Source organism: Danio rerio, chromosome 9 (genome assembly GCF_052040795.2).
Source record: "Danio rerio strain M-AB ecotype USA chromosome 9, GRCz13ab, whole genome shotgun sequence".
Lineage (NCBI taxonomy): Eukaryota > Metazoa > Chordata > Actinopteri > Cypriniformes > Danionidae > Danio > Danio rerio.
The window spans coordinates 56,332,501-56,356,773 of record NC_141029.1 but is presented as its reverse complement, the minus strand read 5'-3'; the positions used below and the strand labels follow the sequence as shown (position 1 = coordinate 56,356,773).

The 24,273-nt window shown below is 35.4% G+C and overlaps 1 protein-coding gene across 1 annotated transcript in view; it reads left to right on the top strand.

Annotated features, from left to right (window-relative positions):
* The window catches only part of cog3 (component of oligomeric golgi complex 3), a 53,631-nt gene that overhangs the window by 29,244 nt on the left and 114 nt on the right, over window positions 1–24,273 (top strand). The window contains 12 exon segments of the mRNA NM_001144040.3: window positions 252–391; window positions 2,672–2,832; window positions 4,656–4,761; window positions 7,946–8,052; window positions 9,748–9,837; window positions 12,811–12,931; window positions 14,853–14,941; window positions 18,042–18,176; window positions 20,723–20,798; window positions 20,986–21,113; window positions 22,851–22,949; window positions 23,113–24,273. The exon segment at window positions 23,113–24,273 is cut by the window's right edge and continues 114 nt beyond it. Coding sequence (NP_001137512.2) covers window positions 252–391; window positions 2,672–2,832; window positions 4,656–4,761; window positions 7,946–8,052; window positions 9,748–9,837; window positions 12,811–12,931; window positions 14,853–14,941; window positions 18,042–18,176; window positions 20,723–20,798; window positions 20,986–21,113; window positions 22,851–22,949; window positions 23,113–23,139 — 1,279 coding nt within the window. The 3' untranslated portion in view covers window positions 23,140–24,273.

Sequence of the window (24,273 nt, the reverse complement as noted above, 5' to 3'; positions counted from 1 at the left end):
TAAATTATTTTAATATTTTAACGTATTTATTACCATATTTATTTTTCACTGTGTATGTTAACTTTTTAATATAATTTATTCTTTTATTTTATTAGTAGTAGTAGTTTAGTAGTAGTATTCTTTAAATTATTACTAGTATTTAATAATTAATAACTTCATTAATCGGTTTCATATGGCATTTTATTTTTTTCATTATTATAATTTCACTTGAAAACATCATCAGTATAGTGATAATGTGATGTTTGTTGCAGTGAGCTCCTGGAGAAGCTTTGTCTGTCTCTGTATGATGTTTTGCGGCCGCTGATCATCCATGTAGTTCATCTGGAGACGCTTTCTGAGCTCTGCGGCATCTTGAAGAACGAAATGCTTGAAGATCACGTCCAAAACAATGGTAAAACAACTCTTACCTACCTGAACTTTACCTTAATAATCTAATCTGATTTAATGATCTATGCTAACCCAAGCTAAAATTGCTGTTTCTGTTTCTTTAATGTCTACAGCATGCATCGATTTTTATTTTATTATTATTATTTTTTTGAGGGCCACATCAATCCAAGTGAAGGGCCACATGTCAAATCCTTCAAAAAATAACTTTTATTTAAAGTGGCAGAAAGCATGAAACATGTAATATTGGACAGAAACATGTCACATTAACACAAAACAGTTTTTTAATAGTTATTAATGAGTCAAATTTACAAGTCAAATTTAGTTGCACTGCTATTTATATTTACCCTATCAATCATCATAAAACTATAAAATAATCCCTAATAAAATATATAAATAATAATAATAATAATAATGTTATAATTTTTACAGTGGAAAATAGAAAATATATTGTCTGATAGAAAAAAATATCATATTAACACATTAAAAATAACTCTTAATAATTACTGACGTTATTCAGTCAAATTTGCAATAATCTAATTTTCACCGCTTTTAGAATATACAGATCAATCATCATTAAACTATAAAATAATATCTTATAAAATATATAAATATTAATAATAATAATAATAATAATAATAATAATAATAATGTAATAATTTGTACAGTGGAAATAGAAAATATATTGTCTGATAGAAAAAAAATCATATTAACACATTAAAGTAATTCTTAATAATTACTGATGTTATTCAGTCAAATTTACAATAATCTAATTTGCACCGCTTTTAGAATATACAGTTCAATCATCATTAAACTATTAAAAAATCCCTTATAAAATATATAAATATTAATGATGATAATAATAATAATAATAATAATAATGTAATAATTTTTACAGTGGAAATAGAAAATATATTGTCTGATAGAAAAAATATCATATTAACACATAAAAAATAATTCTTAATTACTGACGTTATTCAGTCAAATTTACAATAATCTAATTTGCACCGCTTTTAGAATATACAGATCAATCATCATTAAACTTGATGAAACCACAAATCTTTCATAAAATAACTTTGAATATTTTGCATGCATACATCCACTTTAAAAAGTTCTTTAATCAAAGATTTGTGTGTTTTATCTAGATTTACAATGATTGATTTGAGCAAATGAGATTGAGCTTGTATTAATATGCTCATATCAATCATTAAACTATGAGATAAAGCTAAAGAAGAATCTTAGTCTTTGTTATTCCAGGTCATGTTATCATGAGTGTGTTAGTGTGAACTATAAGCCTGGTCCCCTCTCCTCGCAAGGGTGTCAGTCTGGAGTCTGCTATGGCAAAATGTGAGGCGCAGCAGGCGGTTAAAACGCGAGGCGCGCAGGGCACATAAGCAGCGCGTATAACCCTCATGGCTGTTAATAAACCATTCAAAAGAGACGCCTCTTAACACATAACCACATACCACTTTCTGTCTGATCTTGGTGAAAGTATTTTGTTGTCCATTCTTCTTTAAACACACGACAATCAGAGTCAATCTTTGTTTATTTTTTGCCTGACTCATATTCAGTCATTAACGGTCGAGTGCATTTTAATATCCGAGAGTGTGCTCTAATTCTACTGGTTGCTCTAACTGTATTGCGTGCAATACTGCCATCACATAGCGTTCACTTGTAATTGCATCATTAATGTAGTCAGCTGAGGTGGCTCGGGCATCTGTTTCGGATGTGTGTGTGTGAATTTTGACTGCCCAAATAGACACTCCCACACCATCCCACTTTTCTTCCTCCGACACTCCCCCCTAAACAGAGCTGGACACGCCCACTTTTCTGACTTTTTCCAAAGTAGAGGTGTGAAAACACCTGCTGAAACGAGGGGGTTTCATGGCCCTTTAAACATTTTTCCGTCTCTTTTTACACGTGAACAAGTAAATGAATGCTGAAGTCTATTTTACTGAATGCGTTTTATTTACATTATAACATTAATGCTGGAAAAGGAGCCTTATGAAATTGAAAATAGTCACATACAGCTCTCACCAGAAGTTCGTCATTGACTGAAAAACACTAGATGTGCATATAGCCTATTGGAGGTACATCAGTATACTGAAATAAAAGTCTCTGCTACTTCCACTTCACACAGACTTCATAAAAAATGCTGCCAGTGGCTGGCACAAAAAAAATACTAATAGGGAAAGAGTTAAAAATAAATCTCAGTGCATCTCTAGGGATCCAGCTGTAACATGCATGAGTAAAGTACACTGTGTGTGTGTGTGTGTGTGTGTTTCAGTGGTTCAGCTGGCTGCGTTTGATGCTGTGGTAAAGCAGATGCTGGAGGACGTTCAGGAGCGATTGGTCTACAGGACGCACATCTACATCCAGACCGACATCATCGGCTACAAACCGGCTCCAGGAGACTTGGCCTACCCTGACAAGCTGGAGATGATGGAGGTCAGAGCTTCACAAACTCCTCATGATTATATCAGAGGTGCTGCAGTTTTTAAAGTGTGCACATATTCATCCTCAGCACACTGGATTCTTGCATCAGTCACTGCAGTGCATTTCAAATCAGGAAAGCAAGCATGCAAACACAAGAGTGTGGGGTAAACATCATTAGTGATGCACCAAAATATTTTTCATAGAAAGATTTCATTTAAACCATGAAAATATTATACTTATAGTAAAATGACATAAATAATGCTGGGCATCAATACACACACGCATGCACATATTTGAGAAAATGTTTTTTATGTTTACATATATATATATATATATATATATATATATATATATATATATATATATATATATATATATATATATATATATATATATATATATATATATATATATATATTTATGTGATTTGAATTATATATAAATTTAAAATGTCTATGCAACAAAATAGTTTTGCTTTTTGTTTTGTGTATGTATATGTATATATGTAAATATATATATATATATATATATATATATATATATATATATATATACATACACAAAACAAAAAGCAAAACTATTTTGTTGCATAGACATTTTAAATTTATATATGTATATATATGTATTATATATGTGTATATATATATATATGTATTATATATGTGTATATATATATATATATATATATATATGTATATATATGTATATATATATATATATGTATATATATATATATATATGTATATATGTATGTATGTATGTATGTATATATGTATATATATGTATATGTAATGTTGCAAAACAATTTCTAAATTCAGTTCTAATTTCCAGCAAACGAATAAATGAATAATAATAACGAAATGTGCTCAAAAACCTGAGTTACATCCAAATACACCTGCCATGCCCCATATGGTCTAAAACCTGACAGGTGGGCAAATCTAAGCTTGTTTTTAATAAAACAAATATAAATATGGATATAATAAATAATACTGCTAATAATAATAACATTATACAAAAGTAAATTGTTATGAATGAACAGAAAAAGCCCCCAAGATGAAGAAGACATGAAGGCAGTAGTGTTTAAATTTATGTAGGCTAGAAAATAATATGTTTTGTAATATTTTAATCATTTATATTTATATCCTATATCTATTCTCATTATTTCCTATATATATCCTTAATATATATATTTTTTTATATGTAAAGATATTTGCCTATTGCTCTCTTGTGTGTATTAAGCAGTGTCTAAGCGAGGCGTAACTCTGCGCTGGAGTTTAGACCGGGTTAGTTTTGGTCTATTGAAAAATATATTATAGTTTCTCAAAATAGCAACGCGCCAACAATGCGCCTCAGAACGCCTTCCTTTTTAGACCAGGATGCCTATGGGCGCACATATGAGCGCCAATGCATTTGCTATTTAAACAGCGTGGCGCAACGCCTCAAAATGACTCTTGCGCCAAGCTGAAACTAGCATTGTGTCCCGTCTTGCGCCACATTGCGCCGCGTGTATGATAGGGCCATAGGTGTGTAAGCACCCATAATATGCATTAGTTTAAAAATACATATTTTTCCTCTCGATCTTGGACTTTCGTCCAAACCGAGATGCCATTTTTAGGAAACGAAAACATTTCTTATTGAAAACGCTGCCTAAAGTGGATGCATTTGAAAACACAGTAGTAACACTAGGTATAGAAGAATTCTAGTAATAATAAAACATGCAACATTTTTATTTGCTTAAGGATGTAGTTATGAAGATATTCTTGTTTTCATATCTTTTGAAATCTTGCATTTAGTTTTAGTATCTGTTATGACTCTGATTGCTGTGTGTGTTGCAGAAAATCGCTCAGAGTCTGAAAGAGGAGCAGATGAAGCTGAACTCCAGCAACTCCTTCTCTGACGTTCAGCTGGAGGAGTCTGAGAACAAGAAGCTCATCAGCTCGGGTGGGTGTTTGCACTTCTGCAATTAACTGATCATGTAGAGGCCATTGGATTATAAGAAAATAATGCACAGTGTTCATAACATTCATTAGATGTGCATTATTTTCTTATAATTCAACAGTTGCATTGAGGAGAGGGGTCTGGATGCAGACCTGCTGCAGTGCAATCTGAGCTGCATCCAATGCTTCTTAATGGGCTCACCTAACCCTACCCGTCACAGTGACATCACTCACTACATTAAGTGCATTGTGTCTGACATTGCATCGCTGAGTGATGCAGTCTCAGCTTGCATCATAACGGCTGCATCCAGATACTGTTGGCATTGAGTGCATTGAGGTTTACAACTAAATCCACTGTTGAGATGTTGCATTTGAGAGTTTGTTTGTCAGGTTTTTGTCCTCCTCAAATGTGTCCTGTGTGTCACACTAGTTTCTTCCACATCTCCTCCTCCTTCTGTTGTGTTTTGATGTGATTTCTGACTGTTGTAGCTGTGAAATCACCCAAATCTGTCAGCGGAGTTATATAGAGCGGTAATGCGCTCTAAAAACCTGCCGGAACTACTTTAGCTGTGCATCTATCTGACTACAACCAAACTCCTCAGGATTCTCACGGGTCATTGAATTTCTGGGATGTCATGGAGTTTTAAAAGGTCTATTCCAAGCATCGGTAATATGGGAATTGCATATATTTTTCAGGGTGTCAAGTGGCAGCTTAAAAAGTATTAAAAGATGATCAGTCTTTTTAGAGAAAATAAAGGACCTTAAAAAGAAGTCTTAAATGCTGCTTTACCATATTTTAATTATAAATCTGTATTTGTCCAAAGAGGTTTGAGATTTTTTTTTTAAATAAGAGAGTTTAATCATTGCGCAGGAGAGCAGTGGGATTTGGTGTAGTTCATTTATGGCATCCTGCTGGATTTGTTGTCATCTCTGTGCTCACTAACTGCTGCATTATAGATTCAAGTCCATTTACAGACACTGATTTGCTTCATATCAGCTTCTTTTTAATTCTTCATTTGGGATTAAAATAAAGAGTCAAGTGATAAAATGTGGCATGAGTGTTTACTTAAAGAAAAGAAAGACTGATTGCAAATTTGCCCTTCTTTTTCTTGACAACAGCGCACAATTACATCCATTTAGTTGTGCAGTCTTACAATGAATATGGTAAATGTGAGTCAAGACGATGAGGTCTTAATATATGATAAGAGTCTTAAAGTATTAAATTAACCTCCGTTGACATTGTTTGACACGTTTTGGCTTCTAGTAAAAAAAACTACGAGGCACAGGGTAGATTCTGCTCTACTCCATAGCTTTGTGGCTGTTTATCAAGACGACGACAAGGTTTGATTGAGCCTGGATTGACCATGGCTCGTTATTATGTGTATATATAATTCCGCTGTAATCTCTCGCTGTGTATTTCAAACATGGCGGGTCCTTTTACATTCTGGCTTGTTCAGTGGCGTAGCTGACGGGCCCGCAGGGCACGCACCGCGGGGGGGCCCGCGTGACTAGGGGGCCCTGCGTCAATAAACTCTTGGGAACAACTGTGGTCGGAACCAAAGTTCACAGGTCTGTGTTCTCTGAACACCTCTCAAGCGGTGGACTACTTCATTCTGATTGCTTGCCGCCAATGTTGCCAACTTAGCGACTTTGTCACTAGATTTAGCGACTTTTCAGACCCCCCTAGCGACAAATCTAGCGACTTTTTTGTGTGTTATTGGAGTTTTTTTTAGACTGTCATTTGTCCATACTGTACCGTCCCTACTCTTCTCAATGAGCTGCGTGTGATGCCGCCGGCCCCTCCCCCGCCTCACAGCACTGACAGGCGGCCCAGTCAGTCCTCTACAGCAGCCTCTCCCACCTGCAGCCCGAGAGCAGATCACCCCTCTGCGTACCGACGACAAATGATTTAGCACAGGCAGTGTGAAGGTATTTCCCTTGTACAGTCAAACCGATCTACTTCTACTTTATTTTAACAATTTAATTGGACCGTTTATTCTTTTCTTGTTCACAATCACAGATATTTTAGTGACAGTTTCTGAACTTGTCTGAGTTTATTACATATGAGAGATTACTGCACATACACTACACATCTATAATGACATACTGTATTCAAACAGCAATAAATTTAGTTAAATAAACATGCTTATATAAAGTGTAGTGCAATTATAAATACCCTTTTATTAACCATATGCTGTTAAACAGAAACGGTAGAACGTGATGACGTCAGTGATATGCAAATTAACGTATGACGTCCCCCCCCCCCCCTTCATCATGGGGCCCCATCAGCGATCCTTGCAGGGGGGCCTCTGCATTTTGCGCTACACCACTGGGCTTGTTGTGTAAGCGAATGACGTATCTCTGTAAACCAATAGCATTCAGCTGCGCGTCAAGCTCCGCCTTTTGGTACCCTTTCTTGTGTATGGGATCCTTTCGAAAGGGTGCTGAAAAAGTGGTACGGTTTGGTACCGAACCTTACCACTCAGTGGAAAAGGGTCATAAGGTTAGGGTATTTTTTTTTTTTAGCTCTGTTTTATTTTATTTTCTTAATTTCTATAGCACTTTTATAATGTAGATTGTGTTGAAGCAGCTTCACATAGAAAGTTTTAGTGAATTGAAACAGTGTTAGTTCAGTTCAGTTCAGTGTTGTTTAATATTGACTGCTGAGAGCAAAAAAGTATCGATGCGCAGCAACAGTGGCGATGAAAAAACTTACCAATTGGCGAAAGTGAAGGATAAAAACCTCGAGAGAAACCAGGCTCTGTTGGGCACGACCATTTCTCTTCTAGCCAAACGTCTTGTGAAAAGGCTGCAGTCTTGGCGCCGGAGGCTGGAGAACACTGGACGTTAGCAAAGACACGTCTTTCCCTGCAGTCTCACAGGAGTCAGTCTCATGCTTTCCACTCACAGACCACCATAGCAGCTGCTCAGGATACGGCCTGGTCCGGGATTATGGAAACCTTGGGATCTATCTCCTCATTGCATCAGTGGCGCTGCATAGTCTCTGGGTGTTTGATTGGTCAGGCGGTTTAAATATTGCTAGATTGATTGGCCGGTCAATTGATTGATTGATCGTTTGGTTGATTGATTGGTCAGTCGGTTGATAGGTTAGTTGATTGATTGATCATTTGATTGATTCATTCATTTGTTGTTTAATTAATTAATTGATTTTGTTATTTATCTTGCAGACACGCGGCTGCAGAGCTCTGTTTCTCCAGCAGATCTTCATGGCATGTGGTATCCTACTGTCAGACGGACGCTCGTGTGCCTCTCCAAACTCTACCGCTGCATAGACGTCAGTATTACAGCCATCTGAATCACTGTTCATGACCTTTACATTAATTAACAATGATGTAAACTTAATGATTAACCATTCATGAGTGCAGAAGATACAGTGGCACGTTATTCATTCATTATTAATATGAATCATGAATATTTAAATATAATTTAATATTTGATTTTTGTACATCTCATCATGTGGTTAATTGAAATAGTTTATTAAAACCAAATGAAAAATAAATTGGCCTTTTAATGATTTAATCTTGATAATCATGAAAATGTTTGTTATTTTCTTACTTCAATGCTTGTAAAACTTAAACTATAAAAAATTTAATTTCTTAATAAAAAATACACTTGAACCGGTTTTTAATGAATCACTTAATTTAATTATATTTAAGTTAACTTTATTTGAGCAAACTGCCTAGGCCAGCTCTTCTTGAAGCAATAAAAACATCTAAAATTATGATTATAAAATACATTAAAAAGTATATTTGCACATCTAAAAACAGAAACTTTCAAGTTAAAATATGCGAGTTGGAGATTGAGGATTAATTTATAGTTAATTAAAACTGTAAAATTCCATTACTTATGCAAAATGTTAAAATAATACTTATGCAGAAATAAATAAAGCATTAACTCAAGTTTTAAAACCACCTAGCTGTCAAGGAAATATGTCTAATTTAAGACATTTATAATTTCTAATTTAGTTTAGTTAATTTACTGATGTATTAAAAATGGAAACTTAAATAAATAATCTACTCTATATTTAAAGTCAAATGTAATAATATTTGATATCATTTGCTATTTTGTCTTCTGAAGAAAGTATTTTAGTTTGGTCTTTATTTCTTTTAGTTTAGCTGAAATCTATGCAGTTTTTCATGAAAAAAAGAATACAGTTTAAGGTTAATATTATTAGGATTGTCTACAAAACAAGCCACTGTTGTCCAATGACTTGCCTAATTAACCTAATTAACCTAAGTAAATAATATATGTTGAAAAAAACAACTTCACTTGGGAAATATATATAAAAAAAGAATTGACATTTAACAGGATTTTATCCTTTAACTGGACATGTAATAATTTAAAAATGGCTTAAACTTGAAGCTTAAGCTTAAAAATGATTTGCAAACTTCTAGCAGAAAACATAAAAATTCTAACTTTAGGAATAATTTTTTTTTATTAAGTAAGAAGCGTGTATGAGGGTGCTTTCACACTTGGTTCAATTGCCTGGACTGTACCCAAGTTTGATTGTCCCCCCTTTCCAACTTCTCGGTTGGTTTTTGTGTTCACACTGTGTTGTGTTGTGTTCACATTTGTTTATGGCTGTTGCTAGGTGATGGTCACGAAAGCAGAGCGCCAAAATGAAAGATGTCTGCACATCGCGGTCATTCTGCTCTTACTGAATCTTTTAATTTTGGACATACAGAAAGCGACTCGCGTCCATCTGCCGCAAACATATTCATACCAGAAGTGAACTGGACTAGAGTTCACATGAACCGTACCCCAGACCACCTCTTCCAGGTGGACTCTGGTACGGTTCACAAGTTCAGAAGTGAACAAGTGTTGTTGTGCCATGTATGTCCTGCAGAGGGCAGTGTTTCTCTAATTGTTTGTGTGTGTATCCTGCAGAGGGCAGTGTTTCTCTAATTGTTTGTGTGTGTATCCTGCAGAGGGCAGTGTTTCTCTAATTGTTTGTGTGTGTATCCTGCAGAGGACAGTGTTTCAGGGTCTCTCTCAGGAAGCTCTGTCTGCCTGCATACAGTCTCTGCTCCACGCTTCAGACATCATTCAGAAGAACAAGGTAAGAGAGAGATTTGTGTAAGGAATAATAATAATAAATGTTATTTATAACGTGCTATTCTAAGACCCAAAGCGCTTACAAAACAGTAAAAAACAACAAAGCACAATGAAACAATAAAGAATACAGTTAAAAACACAGTGAGAATAGAAAAATAAAAAGCAAATAATGTATAGACATATGTGAAGTTATATGTATATAACTAAATCAGGGCCGGCCCGTGGCATAGGCAGTATATAGGCAAATGCTAAGGGCGCTGTACATCCAGGGGGCGCCAGAAATTAAGTTGGTTTTGTTTTCAATATTCCTGACACACATTCAGTGATAGATGACAATAACTCAAACCTCTTACACTAAAAAGATCTAAAGTGTGTTTCCTACAAAAAGACAAAGCTGGTTATGTTTCACAGCTGTCTTTTTCTTTTCGCTCGATATTACGAGCACTGCTCCGTTTAGCCTGGGATATGCGTTTAGCCGGGAGAGCTGAGCTCGCGCGGAGTGGAGCTCTCCACAAGGGACCGTCGGAAAAGTGCTTTTTTTTTTCTTTTTTTGCTCTATTCTGCTTGTTTTATTTTAAACACAATTAATTTTCTCTTAAATGAGCACAACAGTTCCTAAAGTAGTCGAATGCTTCATTCATTCATTCATTAAAGATCTGTACATTCTTACATTAACACCTCTGTTATCAAACAAAACACAACGAGAGATTCATTTGCTGCTCTTCACTAAATAGCAAATACAATTAAAAGTTAAATAGATTTTATAGCTTTATTTAATTTCTGTATAGGCCATTGATTTTAATAGGTTAAACCTTTTATGTAATTGTCAATATTTTCTATTGTTTGCTGTGTATTCTATCATTTGAAGCTATCTGTTGTCCCATATTTTAACATCCCAACGTTGATAGATATGACATAACATTGCTAATCATTAAATAGCCATAGTGCTGTCTGTTAGTTTAACGTCAGCTAATGTTATGGAAGGGCATAGATGTTATGGAAAATAGTCATATTAATGTAACTACCCCATCATTCCTTCCTCAAGCAAATGTGTAAATATTAGATCTATTCAGCAATAACTCAAAAACCTCTTACCCTAAAAAGATCTAAAGTGTGTTTCCTACAAAAAGACAAAGCTGGTTATGTTTTACCGCTGTCTTTTTTTTTCGCTCGACATTACGAGCACTGCTCCGTTTAAGCCCTCGCAATCTGCGTTTAGCCGGTAGAGCTCGCGCTGAGTCGTGCTCTCAGTAAGGGACCGTCGGAAAAGTGCTCATTTTTTCTTTGTTTTTGTTTTTTTGCTCCGTCCTGCGTGTTTTATTTTAAACACAACTAATTTTCTCTTAAATGAGCACAAACAGTTACTAAAGTAGTCGAATGCTTCATTATAGATCTGTGCATTCTCACATTAACTCATCTGTTATCAAACAAAACACAATGAGAGATTCACTAGCTGCTCTTCACTAAATAACTATAGTAACTTTAATCAATATGCAAATACAATTAAAAGTGAAGTAGATTTTATAGCTTTATTTAATTTCTGGATAGGCCGTTGATTTTAATAGGCTAAACCTTTTATTTTATTGTCAATATTTTCTATTGTTTGCTGTGTATTCTATCATTTGAAGCTATTTGTTGTCCCATATTTTTTACATCCCATCGTTGACAGATTGCTAATCAATAAATAGCTATAGTGCTCTCTGTTAGTTTTAATGTCAGCTAATGTTATTGAAAGGCATAGACGTTATGGAAAATAGTAATAGTAATGTAAATACCCTCATCATTCCTTCCTCAATCAAATGTTTAAATATTAGATCTATTCAGCAATAACGTTAATAGCATTGGCATGTTTATCTGACGTTTTCCCAGCTTGTAGTAGTCGATCAAAAAGCTGTTTACTTTCTTTTGACTTTACACTAGCAGTGGATTTTACTGCGAGGTGACGGGGCGCCACCTGAAATCTTGCCTAGGGCGCCAAATTGGTTAGGGCCGGGCCTGAACTAAATAATAATGCACACTTGAGCTGGCGAAGCAGAGTGGCTGTCACATCATGCATTACTTGAGATTAGGCCTGCACGATGAATTTATTTTAAAGGTGCGGTTTTCAAATCACAAAAGCTGCAGTTATTTCCGTGATTAATATAGCGAGGGAGGCGAGCTCGAGAGATTAAAATAATTCAGCTAACGTTGCTTAAAAAGCAAACAACTGTTATAGAAGAACCCACGAGCATTAACCGCGCATTATAGACTGTAACCATGGCCGTTTATCGGTGTCTCATCGGTAAATAACACCAGAGCCGCACTGACCGTTAAAACTGAAAGGGTCCATCTATTAGTCCAATGACAAAACTAACAGCATGGGTGAAGGTTAAACGCGTGTAAGCCTTTTAGCACATGTGAAAAGAAATATTTTTAGTGGATAAAATTAATTTTAATTTGCTTCCAGCTCCGAAATTTAATCTGACTCCAATTTATAATAATTTTAGATTTAGATTCATCTAATTCAAGCTGATTGAAAACCCCCATACATATTCACCACACACACACACACACACACACACACACACACACACTTTGGCCAGTTTAGTAAATTCAGTTCCTCTAAAGCGCATGTGTTTGGAAACGGAGGAAACCCACGTCAACGCGGGGAGAACATGCAAACTCCACACAGAAACGCCAACTGACCCATCCAGGACTCGACCCTGTGACCTTCTTGCTGTGAGGCCAGGGCTAACCACCAAGCTACCATGCCACCCCTAGATAAATCTGTTAAAAATTAAATAAATACACAGGATTGATAATTGAAAATTGCATAAATAAATCAAAATGGGCTGCTTTTTATAGCAGTTCTCAGACATTTGACTCCCTTAGACTAACAATAAAAAAAAACAATAACAGGACAGATTTTGGAGCAGTTTTTAGGACCGGTCAGAAGTGTTTTACAGCGCTGTTTGGTGAAGCTGTTTCTTCATTTCAGACTCAGATCGACGGGCAGCTCTTCCTCATCAAACATCTGCTGATCATGAGGGAACAGATCGCTCCGTTTCACGCAGACTTCGCCATTAAAGAGATTTCACTGGATCTCAAGAGAACCAGAGGTACCGCTGATCAGACCAGTCCACTTAATGGACAGGAGTCTGAGGGCTTAGGGGTAAATTTGAATGGTTATGGGTGCATTCTTATAATACTGACTGAATAACTGGTGCATTTGAGTCAAGTGTGTGTGTATATGAATGTATACACACACACACACACACACACACACACACACATACATATAGAATAATACAATTAATTTTAATGATTTACGTAATGATCAATTATTTTTGTATTATTGTCTTAGTCAAATTAAATTAAATTAATTTGAGTAACTAAGTAAACTTTCTGGATAAAGTCATTTGAAAAGTAATTTAACTACAATTTATGTAACAATTAATTCGTTTTTTTTTTTGAGGCATTAATTAGAGGTCTGCATTCCCGTGGGACAGCCGACCAGATTTCTGCGGCGCGGGAATAAATTTCCGAATAAAGCGCGGGAGCGGCCGGTAACAGGTTTAATTTGGGACAGGAGCGGGCCGTCTAGCTATATTGCTCCCGACTCCCGAGCACGCGTATGTAACGTTATGTGTGTGACTGAAACAGCGCGATGCTATGTTTAGCTTGTTTGTTCGTTGCTGTTCGTGCGTGCGTGCGTGTGTGCGTGCGTGCGTGCGTACATATGTGTATGTGTATTTGTGTGCGTGCGTGCTTGGTGCTTGTGTGTGTGTTTATACAGACAGCTTGTTATGGGCTGTCTGGACTCTGTATAGCTGGGTGGATTTCGATTTTGTTCTCCCCCCTGCTCTTTAGCGGGATCGGGCGCGGCGGGTAGAAAATGGGGCAGATCGGGCAGCGGGACAACAAATGCTGAATATAAGCGGGAGCGGTCGGGTTCGGGCTTAGAGCGGGCGGGAGCGGGATTCAAAATAGTCTCGTGCAGATTTCTAGTATCTAATAACCCATCGCAAAAGCATACATTAGATCTAATTCTGTCTTATGGAATCGAGGTTACTGACGTAGACATTATACCACAAAGTGATGATATTACAGATCACTACCTCTTACTATATAAGCTGTGTTTACCTGAAATTAGCAAACCCGCTCCAATACTCCGCCCTAGTAGAGCTATTGTTCCGTCAACCAAAGATGAATTTATAAATAACTTACCTGATCTCTCTCTATTTCGTAATGCACCCGCAAACTCAAATGATCTTGATGTAGTAACCAGCAGTATGGATGCCATCTTTGCTAGCACACTAAATACTGTGGCACCCATCAAATTAAAAAAGGCTAGAGAGATTAAAACTACACCATGGTATAATAGTCACACTCGTGCGCTCAAAACAGCAACCTGCGCCCTGGAACGTAAATGGAAAAAAACTTATTTAGAGGTCTTAAGAATTGCGTACAAAGACAGTATGTCCAGCTATAGGAGGGCTCTAAAATCTGCCAGGACCGAGCACCTGCGCAAACTGATAGAAAATAATCATAACAATCCTAGATTTTTATTTAACACCATCTCTAAATTAGCAAATAATCGGTCGTCCTTGGAACAAATTGTTCCACCGCAAATTATTAGTGATGACTTTTGAATTTTTCAATTTCAATTTTATGACTTTCGAAGTGATAAAATAGAAGGCTTTAGACAGAAAATAGGAGATGCCAAACTTTCTGCACCGGCTTATACTCCAAATCCTGTAAATAATTCATTGAATCATAATAAATCATAATAAATCACACTGAACTGAGCTAAACTGAACTGAACTTAAACTCTAAAAACTGAACTACTCTGTTCCAGTTACTATGACCATTTATGTGAAGCTGCTTTGACACAATCTACATTGTAAAAGCGCTATACAAATAAAGCTGAATTGAATTGAATAGTATGAATGAACTGAGGGTGTGTGTGTGTGTAGTACCTGTGCAGTGGCACTAGATGGCAGAGCAACACTAGTAGTTTTTCCTCTCTGTTTTTCTCAGATGCTGCTTTTAAGATTCTCAATCCTAAAGCTGTGCCAAATTTCTTCCGTCTGAACAGCCATAACGCCATCCTGGAGTTCCTGCTGGAGGTACAAGAGGCTATGGATGGATGGATGAAAGGATGGATTTATTAAACAATAAATACATGGATGGATGGATAGATAAATGGATAAAAAATAGGTGGATAGATGGATAAAGATGGATTATGAATAGAAGAGTTAAGCCATGGGTGGCTGGTTGGTTGGGTGGATGTTTTTATGAAACGATGGATAAAATATTAGATGGATGGATGGTAAATCAATGGATTGATGGATCGTAGATGAATGGATGGTTAGTAAAAGGATGGATGGAAACAATGATGAATGGGTGGGTGGTTTTTATAAAACAAAAGATGGATGGATAGATAGTAAAATGATGGATGGATGGATGGATGGATGAAACATTGATTAGGTGGATGGTTGGATGGATAGATAGATAGAAAAACGAGGGATGGATGAAGTGATGGATAGATAGATAGATGGATGTTTGAATGAAATAGATGGATTGATCGATTAAACAATTGATAGATGGTTGAATTGATAAAATAAAATAAAAAGATGGATGAATGGATGGATGGATGGATGGATTGTAAAACCATGGATGGATGGATGGATGGAACAGTGGGTGTGTGGTTGGGTGGATTTATGAGACGATGAATAAAACAATAGATGAATGGATGGAGCGAAAAACAATGAATGGATGAATAGCAGATGGATGTATGGAGAGTAAAAGGATGGATTGATCAATAAAACAATTAATAGATGGTTGAATGAATTAAAAGATGGGTGGATGGAAAAAATGATAGATTGATGGATGGATAGATGATGGATGGATAAATAAACGAGGTGGATGGATGAAGGATGGTTAACGCTTTAGATGGATGAATGGATAAAAAAAGATGAGTGATGAATGGATGGATGGATGGATGGATGGATAGTAAAACCATTGGGTGGTTTGATATACCAGTGGGTGTCTGTATTTATGAGAATGGATAAAACAAAAGATGGATGGATAGATCGAAAAACAATAAATCGATGGATGGAGAGTAAAAGGATGAATAGATGGGTGAAACAATTAATGGCTGGGTGCTTTTATAAAACAATAAATGGATAGATAGATAGTAAAACTATGGATGAATGAAAAGATAGATAGATAGATAGATAGATAGATAGATAGATAGATAGATAGACAGACAGACAGACAGACAGACAGACAGACAGACAGACAGACAGACAGACAGACAGACAGACAGACAGACAGATAGATAGATAGATAGATAGATAGATAGATAGATAGATAGATAGATAGATAGACGGAGAGAGACAGACAGACAGACAGATAGATAGATAGATAGATAGATAGATAGATAGATAGATAGATAGATAGATAGATAGATAGATAGATAGATAGATAGATAGATAGACAGACAGATAGATAGACAGAGAGAGACAGACAGACAGATAGACAGATAGACATAGATAGATAGATAGATAGATAGATAGATAGATAGATAGATAGATAGATAGATAGATAGATAGATAGATAGACAGATAGATAGACAGAGAGAGACAGACAGACAGATAGACAGATAGACATAGATAGATAGATAGATAGATAGATAGATAGATAGATAGATAGATAGATAGACAGACAGATAGATAGACAGAGAGAGACAGACAGACAGACAGACAGATAGACAGATAGACATAGATAGATAGATAGATAGATAGATAGATAGATAGATAGATAGATAGATAGACAGATAGATAGATAGACAGATAGATAGATAGATAGACAGACAGACAGATAGATAGACAGAGAGAGACAGATAGATAGATAGATAGATAGATAGATAGATAGATAGATAGATAGATAGATAGATAGATAGATAGATAGATAGATAGATAGATAGATAGATAGATAGATAGACGGAGAGAGACAGACAGACAGACAGACAGATAGATAGATAGATAGATAGATAGATAGATAGATAGATAGATAGATAGATAGATAGACAGACAGATAGACAGACAGACAGACAGACAGACAGACAGACAGACAGACAGACAGATAGATAGATAGATAGATAGATAGATAGATAGATAGATAGATAGATAGATAGATAGATAGACGGAGAGAGACAGATAGATAGATAGATAGATAGATAGATAGATAGATAGATAGATAGATAGATAGATAGATAGACAGACAGACAGACAGACAGACAGACAGACAGACAGACAGACAGACAGACAGACAGACAGACAGACAGACAGACAGACAGACAGACAGACAGACAGACAGATAGATAGATAGATAGATAGATAGATAGATAGATAGATAGATAGATAGATAGATAGATAGATAGACAGACAGATAGATAGACAGAGAGAGACAGACAGACAGATAGACAGATAGACATAGATAGATAGATAGATAGATAGATAGATAGATAGATAGATAGATAGATAGATAGATAGATAGACAGAGAGAGACAGACAGACAGATAGACAGACAGACATAGATAGATAGATAGATAGATAGATAGATAGATAGATAGATAGATAGATAGATAGATAGATAGATAGATAGATAGATAGATAGACAGAGAGAGACAGACAGACAGATAGACAGATAGACATAGATAGATAGATAGATAGATAGATAGATAGATAGATAGATAGATAGATAGATAGATAGAATGAATGAATGAATGGACATATAGTAAACTATGGGTGAATGGATGGATTGAATAATGGGTCTATGGACGTATGTATGAGATGATGGAGAGATATCTGGATAGTAAAACCATGGATGGATAGAGGGACAACGGGTGGGTGGGTTTATGTATGTATGAGACGATGGATGGATAAAACATTAGATGGATTGGTGGATAAATAGATAAACCCATCAAAGGATGGATGAAATCATAAATGGATAAGTAAGTAAGTAAGTGGGTGGGTGGTTGGATAAAACCGTAGATGAATAAATGGATAGTAAAACGATGGATGGATGAAATGATGAATGGATGGGTGGGTGGTTATATAACACAATAGATGGATGGATAGATAGTAAAAAGACGGATGGGTGGATGCAACGATGGATGGATGGATGGATAGAGGTACAGATGAAGATGTGTTTTGTGTGCAGGGCACGCCGGAGATTAAGGAGCACTACATCGACTCTAAGAAGGACGTGGACCGACACCTGAAGCTGAGCTGTGAGAGCTTCATCCAGCAGCAGACGCTCATGTTTGTGGGAAACCTGGACCAGTTCCTCAGCAGGGTCAGTTCACAACACAACGACAACCCACACATATTTACTGCACGACGAACACACAGGTGCAGATATAGGTAAATATAACTGAGGAACGGTGAACAGTAAACACTTACTCCTTAACATTAGTAAAAAAAAGAGTTGAAGTATTACAGTTATGACCTTATAAATGTACATAATACTATTACACTAATGCATTCATTCATTTTCTTGTCGGCTTAGTCCCTTTATTAATTCGGGGTTGCCACGGTGGAATGAACCGCCAACTTATCCAGCAAGTTTTTACGCAGCGGATGCCCTTCCAACCACAACCCATCTCTGGGAAACATCCACACACACAAACTCATACACTACGGTCAATTTAGCCTACACAATTCACCTGTACCGCATGTCTTTGGACTGGGGGGGAAACCGGAGCACCCTGAGGAAACCCACGTGAAGGCAGGGAGAACATGCTAACTCCACACAGAAACGCCAACTGAGCTGAGGTTCGAACCAGCGACCTTCTTGCTGTGAGGTGACAGCACTACCTACTGCGCCACTGCCTCGCCATTACACTAATACTCACACAATATTATTGTTTATAGAAGACTAGAAGAAACAGAAGGTATTAAAAACGTATTTGAAATACATAATAATAACTAAAAACGCAAACAAATTACCAATTACTAAAACTTCAAAACTATGCTTAAAATATATGAGAGACTTATTCAGATGTATATAAATTATGTATAAAAATGTATTATATTATTATAGAAAATGTTTTAAATTGTTGAATATATTTGCATATTTTATTGTTCTGTTTCTTGTACGTTGTTATATTTACTTAATCTGTTTATCAGTGTTATATCAAGGCAAAACTAGTTTGATTTTTTGTGTGTTAAAGGTGCAGTAGGTGATTGATTGTCTTCAGAAGCATGTTTTGTTGTGCTGGTTGAAGGTCTCTTCACAGTCTAATAGTAATGATTACAGTAAATGATCTAAATGTGTTTATATGTATCTTTATATTCTGGGTAAAGCATAAAACTAAAAAATGTTCATCCAATTAAATAGAGTCGGACCGACATCTCTCATAATTCTGATAAGCAGCTCAGTCTGTCTGTCAGCAAATGTACATTCAGATCCACCATTCGCGCATGCCCGTCTGTATAAGCGGCCGCGCGGTCACGAGACAGACCGGGAGAAATCAAATGCTGAATTGAAACTTTTAAAAACCTGAATCAGTATTGGAGTTACTTTAGCACGCTGGAGGAAGGACGAGACCATGTCTGAAGTATTACTGCAAGACAGTTATTGTTCTGTTTTAAACTAAGGCTAAGCTTATGTTAGAGTGTGTTGTATTATGAATGACTTCTATGCACAGACGTGTTGTTCAGCCACTGAAATCTCTCCCGGTGAAAGATTGATGTGATTATTTTCAGTTTCATAAAGTCCTTTTACAGCATCTATAATGTAGATTTATATTTAGTTTAACAACAAAACATCAGTAACTAGTCCGCCTAACCTGCTTGACTGAGCTGAAGATGCTTTTATATGAAGTTTCACAAACTAATTTCGAGAGGAGCACGTGATATGATTGACTGCGGCTGGCCACTCATCTACACTCATTGGCTAGCCAATCGGATTGATCCAAACTCACTATAAGTAACCTAGCTAAGATCTACTACCTTACCTTCGTTTTCCGAAGAAATTCCCCATCCACCCCTTCTCCTCCTTTCCTCTTTTGCCGAGGGGAGCTCTCGAGAACACCTGACCTCGTACTCCCCTCACATGCTTTATGGACCTGGCGGGAGCCCTGGGCTCAACTATCTCCGAGCTCAGGGTTCTCTCCCGGGACAGCATGCCAAACCTGCTAACTTGCTAACAAGTTGTCAAACAGTATCTAAGTGTGAACTCTTGAAATTCACATTGGGTCATTTTTGAACAATGACAGCCTTCCTATACTGTTTACCGCTACTCTGAATATTCGCTCTGAAATAGCATGTAAGTGTGGCTAAGTAATAAATTTAATTCCTGCACGGCGCTGGCACTAACTAACTTGCGAATGACATGAACTAGTGGGTTGTCTGTCGGCTGTTGTGATGCGGTGCGCGCGTTCACAATTTCAGGGGGTGTGGCTTTGAATCACAGTCCCTCCCCGCCGTCCAAAGATAATATGCTAAGCGTTTAGCATTTTGGCAGATCACCCACTGCACCTTTAATGTGCTTTTTTAGATGCGCATCTTCACTTTTTAGAACTGTATTAATAAATTGAATTGTATTAATAAAGGTGTGTGTGTGTACACACTGACACATATATTGTATGCATGCATTTAGGTATTTGTAATTTTTTTTTTTTGCATTTTAATGCGTTTCAATTTTTTCATCTGATTTTTTATACTTTTCTCCCCATTTTACATTCTTTGCTAATTGTTTTTGCATTACTACTGTGAAAATGTGCTGAAAATCTGGATAGTTCTGCAAAAGTAAATTTCTTTTTCTTTGTTTATTTTATTTTTGCATTACCTGTGTGTAAAAATGTGCTAAAAATCTGAACAGTTGTTCATTATTAACAGGTTGGAGCTCTGAAAACGATGGCGGTTCAAGGAGGACCAACATACAACCTTTCCCAGCAGCCCTGGGCTCAGCCTGGTCAGACACCAATCGAGCATTAATTACCACACCATTAACTAATGATTGTCATTAATCAACTGTTTGATTAGACTGAATGATTTTCTGCAGCACTGTATATGACTGAAGTCTGAATTAATATTATTGTTATTTTATTTATTACTTGTATACATAAGCATTTGTGTTGTTCTGTTTTCTTTATTTTCAGCCAAGATTAATGACGTGGTGATGTCCACATATCGAGTCCTGAAGAACAAGCTTCCCAGCACATTACAGAGCATGACTTTATATCTGGCCAATAAAGACACAGAGTTCATCCTGTTCAAGCCGGTCCGGGTGAGAATCTCTTTATTAATCCTTTAATATTAAATGGCTATTTATTAATCAGCCGGATCAGAGCTTTCAATTGACTTTATGGTAAACTCTGTGCTTTACTTACTGTCGTTCAGATCATAGAAAAGATTTATGCTTAAACTTTGTATTTAAATATATATACATGTGTGTGTGTATAATCTTACTATTCATTTTAAATCTTATATATTAAGACATGGGATTGCTTACTTTTATCCATTTTATTTCTCTTAATATATAGTTTTGTTTGTTATTTTATGTCTTAGTACTATTTTAATATTTTTGATATTTTGAATGGCATTTTATATCCAATTTTTTTACTTTTTTATTTTTTTCTATTCAATTCAGTTTTCTATTTTCTATCAAATATAATCTGGATGTTTATTTATTTATTTGTTTATATTTATTTTTTCTTCTCAGTCCTATTTCACCATTAATATTATTTTGAATTGATTTTTATTTCCATATTTTTTACTTTTCAATTTTTTTATATTTATGTAAAATCAATTTTGATGTACGTTTATTTATTTATTTTTATAAAAGTTATTTATATTTATTTATTCATTTTATATTTGATTTATTTTGATTGATTTATTTTTTATTATTTTGATTTTATATATATATATATATATATATATATATATATATATATATATATGATTGATGATTTTATATATATATATATATATATATATATATATATATATATATATATATATGTGTGTGTGTGTGTGTGTGTGTATCTATCTCTCTCTCTCTCTCTCTCTCTCTCTATATATATATATATATATATATGTGTGTGTGTGTGTGTGTGTGTGTGTGTGTATCTCTCTCTCTCTCTCTCTCTCTCTCTCTCTCTCTCTCTCTCTCTCTCTCTCTCTCTCTCTCTCTCTCTATATATATATATATATATATATATATATATATATATATATATATATATATATATATATATATATATATTATATATATATTTTTTTTTTAATTTGCCAGTATTTCTTCGCAGTCCTTTATATTAGTAATATTTAATTTGCATTTTATTAACATATTTTTTACTTTTCTATTTTTTATATATTTATCTCTAATATCAATTTTGATATTTTATGGAATGTATTTTATCTAAATATTTTATTATTTATTTTATTTTTATTATATAATGTTCAAGTATTTTTATGTATTAATATTTTGAATGTCTTCAATATATTTAGTTTTGTTTATAGTTTTTTTTTATAGACGTATTAATATTTAATTCAGTGATGGCATTTTAGTACCAGGGTTTTTTTTTTGGTCCTATTCCACAACTTTCATAAACCTAAATGTGTGTTCACTATATTACTTTATTTATTATTATTAATTTATTATAATATAGTATTCATATTTATTCATTAATAATTCATACATGTTTTTAAAGTTGTCTTTTACTTCAATCATCTTTTTGTTAAACCTTTTAATTTGTTTATTTTTAGATTTTAATTCTCTTCAGTTGTATTCAATCATGTTACTTTTATATTCGCGTTAACAAATATAAAAGTAATAGCTCAAAGATAAGGAGCTCAAGATAACAGCTCAAGTGTTTGTTTTGTAATGTTATGGATGGTAAAGATTACTAAGGTGGGATTGGTTGAGGACAATTTAAGGCTTGGCTAATCGGTCAATTGCTCTTAATATAAAGCTCTTGCAGCAGGAAACAGAAGATCCTGATGATGTTAAACTGTGTTTCAGAACAACATCCAGCAGGCATTTCAGAAGCTGCATGCGTTACTGCAGGAGGAGTACAGTGGAGAAGACCTGCAGATCATCGCATGTCCATCCATGGAGCAGGTGCTGGAAATAGGGCTGCACATTACATCCAAAAGCGTATTGTAATCATAAATATTAGTGACAATAATTAGCACCCAGCCCTATTATCACCATATATGAGATTATTGAATATTGGCCTATGTCTATTGTGTTTACTGACTCTTTCTGCATCTTATGTGTCCAGATAAATTTGCTGCTGTCTGTGAAATAACACTTAGCTCTGGACTGGATTCATCTGAAGTCCACGTCAGCTTCGAGAAAGACTGGAAAAAGCTCCTGAGACTGGTTTAAAGTTCACCAAAGAGCTGTTCAGAGTCCTCAGAAATCAGGTGCAGGGTTTGCCATTGACTATAAATCACTTTGTACAGGTTTAAATTAATATAAAGACTGAAATGAAGCATCTGTAATATCCAAACACACTGATGTGGGTCTGAACATCCTCCAGCAGGAGGCGCTGTGTGTCTTACGCCCACAAGTCAGCTTTATTAGGAGGAAATTAGACTGTAGACCTGAAACCAGAGGAAATACCTGTGAGGATGAAGGAAATGAGATGTGAATGACCTGTATTTATTAGGTTTTGCATTAGGAAATGCATATTCTGTTGTTATTTACTCACCCGTGTGTCATTTAAAGGGGCTGTTCACACAAAAATTGTCATTGTGTTCAGGCGTGTATGCTTTAAGAGGATATTATGGTTTGGTTTCCATTGACTTGCATTGTAATCAACATTCTGCAAAACATCTTTTTTTTTTTTTTTGGGAGAAGCTTGAGAGTGCATAAATAATGATGAGAGATCACTTTTAAGTGGATTATCTGTTTAGAACCTGAAGAAAAACACTTTTCCATGCATCTATTTCCCCCAAAGTGCTGTAAAGCATTGTAACTGTTATTATTTACTCATGCTCGTGTCATTTAAAGGGGCCGTTCACACATAAATTGTATATTTTTTTCAAGCCTGTATGCTTTTAGAGGATATTATGCTTTGATTTCCATTGACTTCCATTGTGATCAACATTCTGCAGAACATCTTCTTTTTTGGAGAGGCGTAAGAGTGCATAAATAATGATGAGAGATCATTTTTGGGTGGATTATCTGTTTAAAATCTGAAGAAAAGCACGTTGATATTGCATCTCTTTCACCAGAATTGCCGTAAAGCATTATACCTGAATTAATCAACATGACTTGCTCGTTACATGACTCTCTTTAATGTTGTAAGATGTTTCTGAAGATGTTTTGATGAGGGTGAGTATTTGGTAACATTATTTTCATTCATTTCTGCACTTTCATCTCAGCTGCATCTTGGGAGTTTTGGCTTTCTGGGAGAAATCTTTTCTGAGCTTTTTAT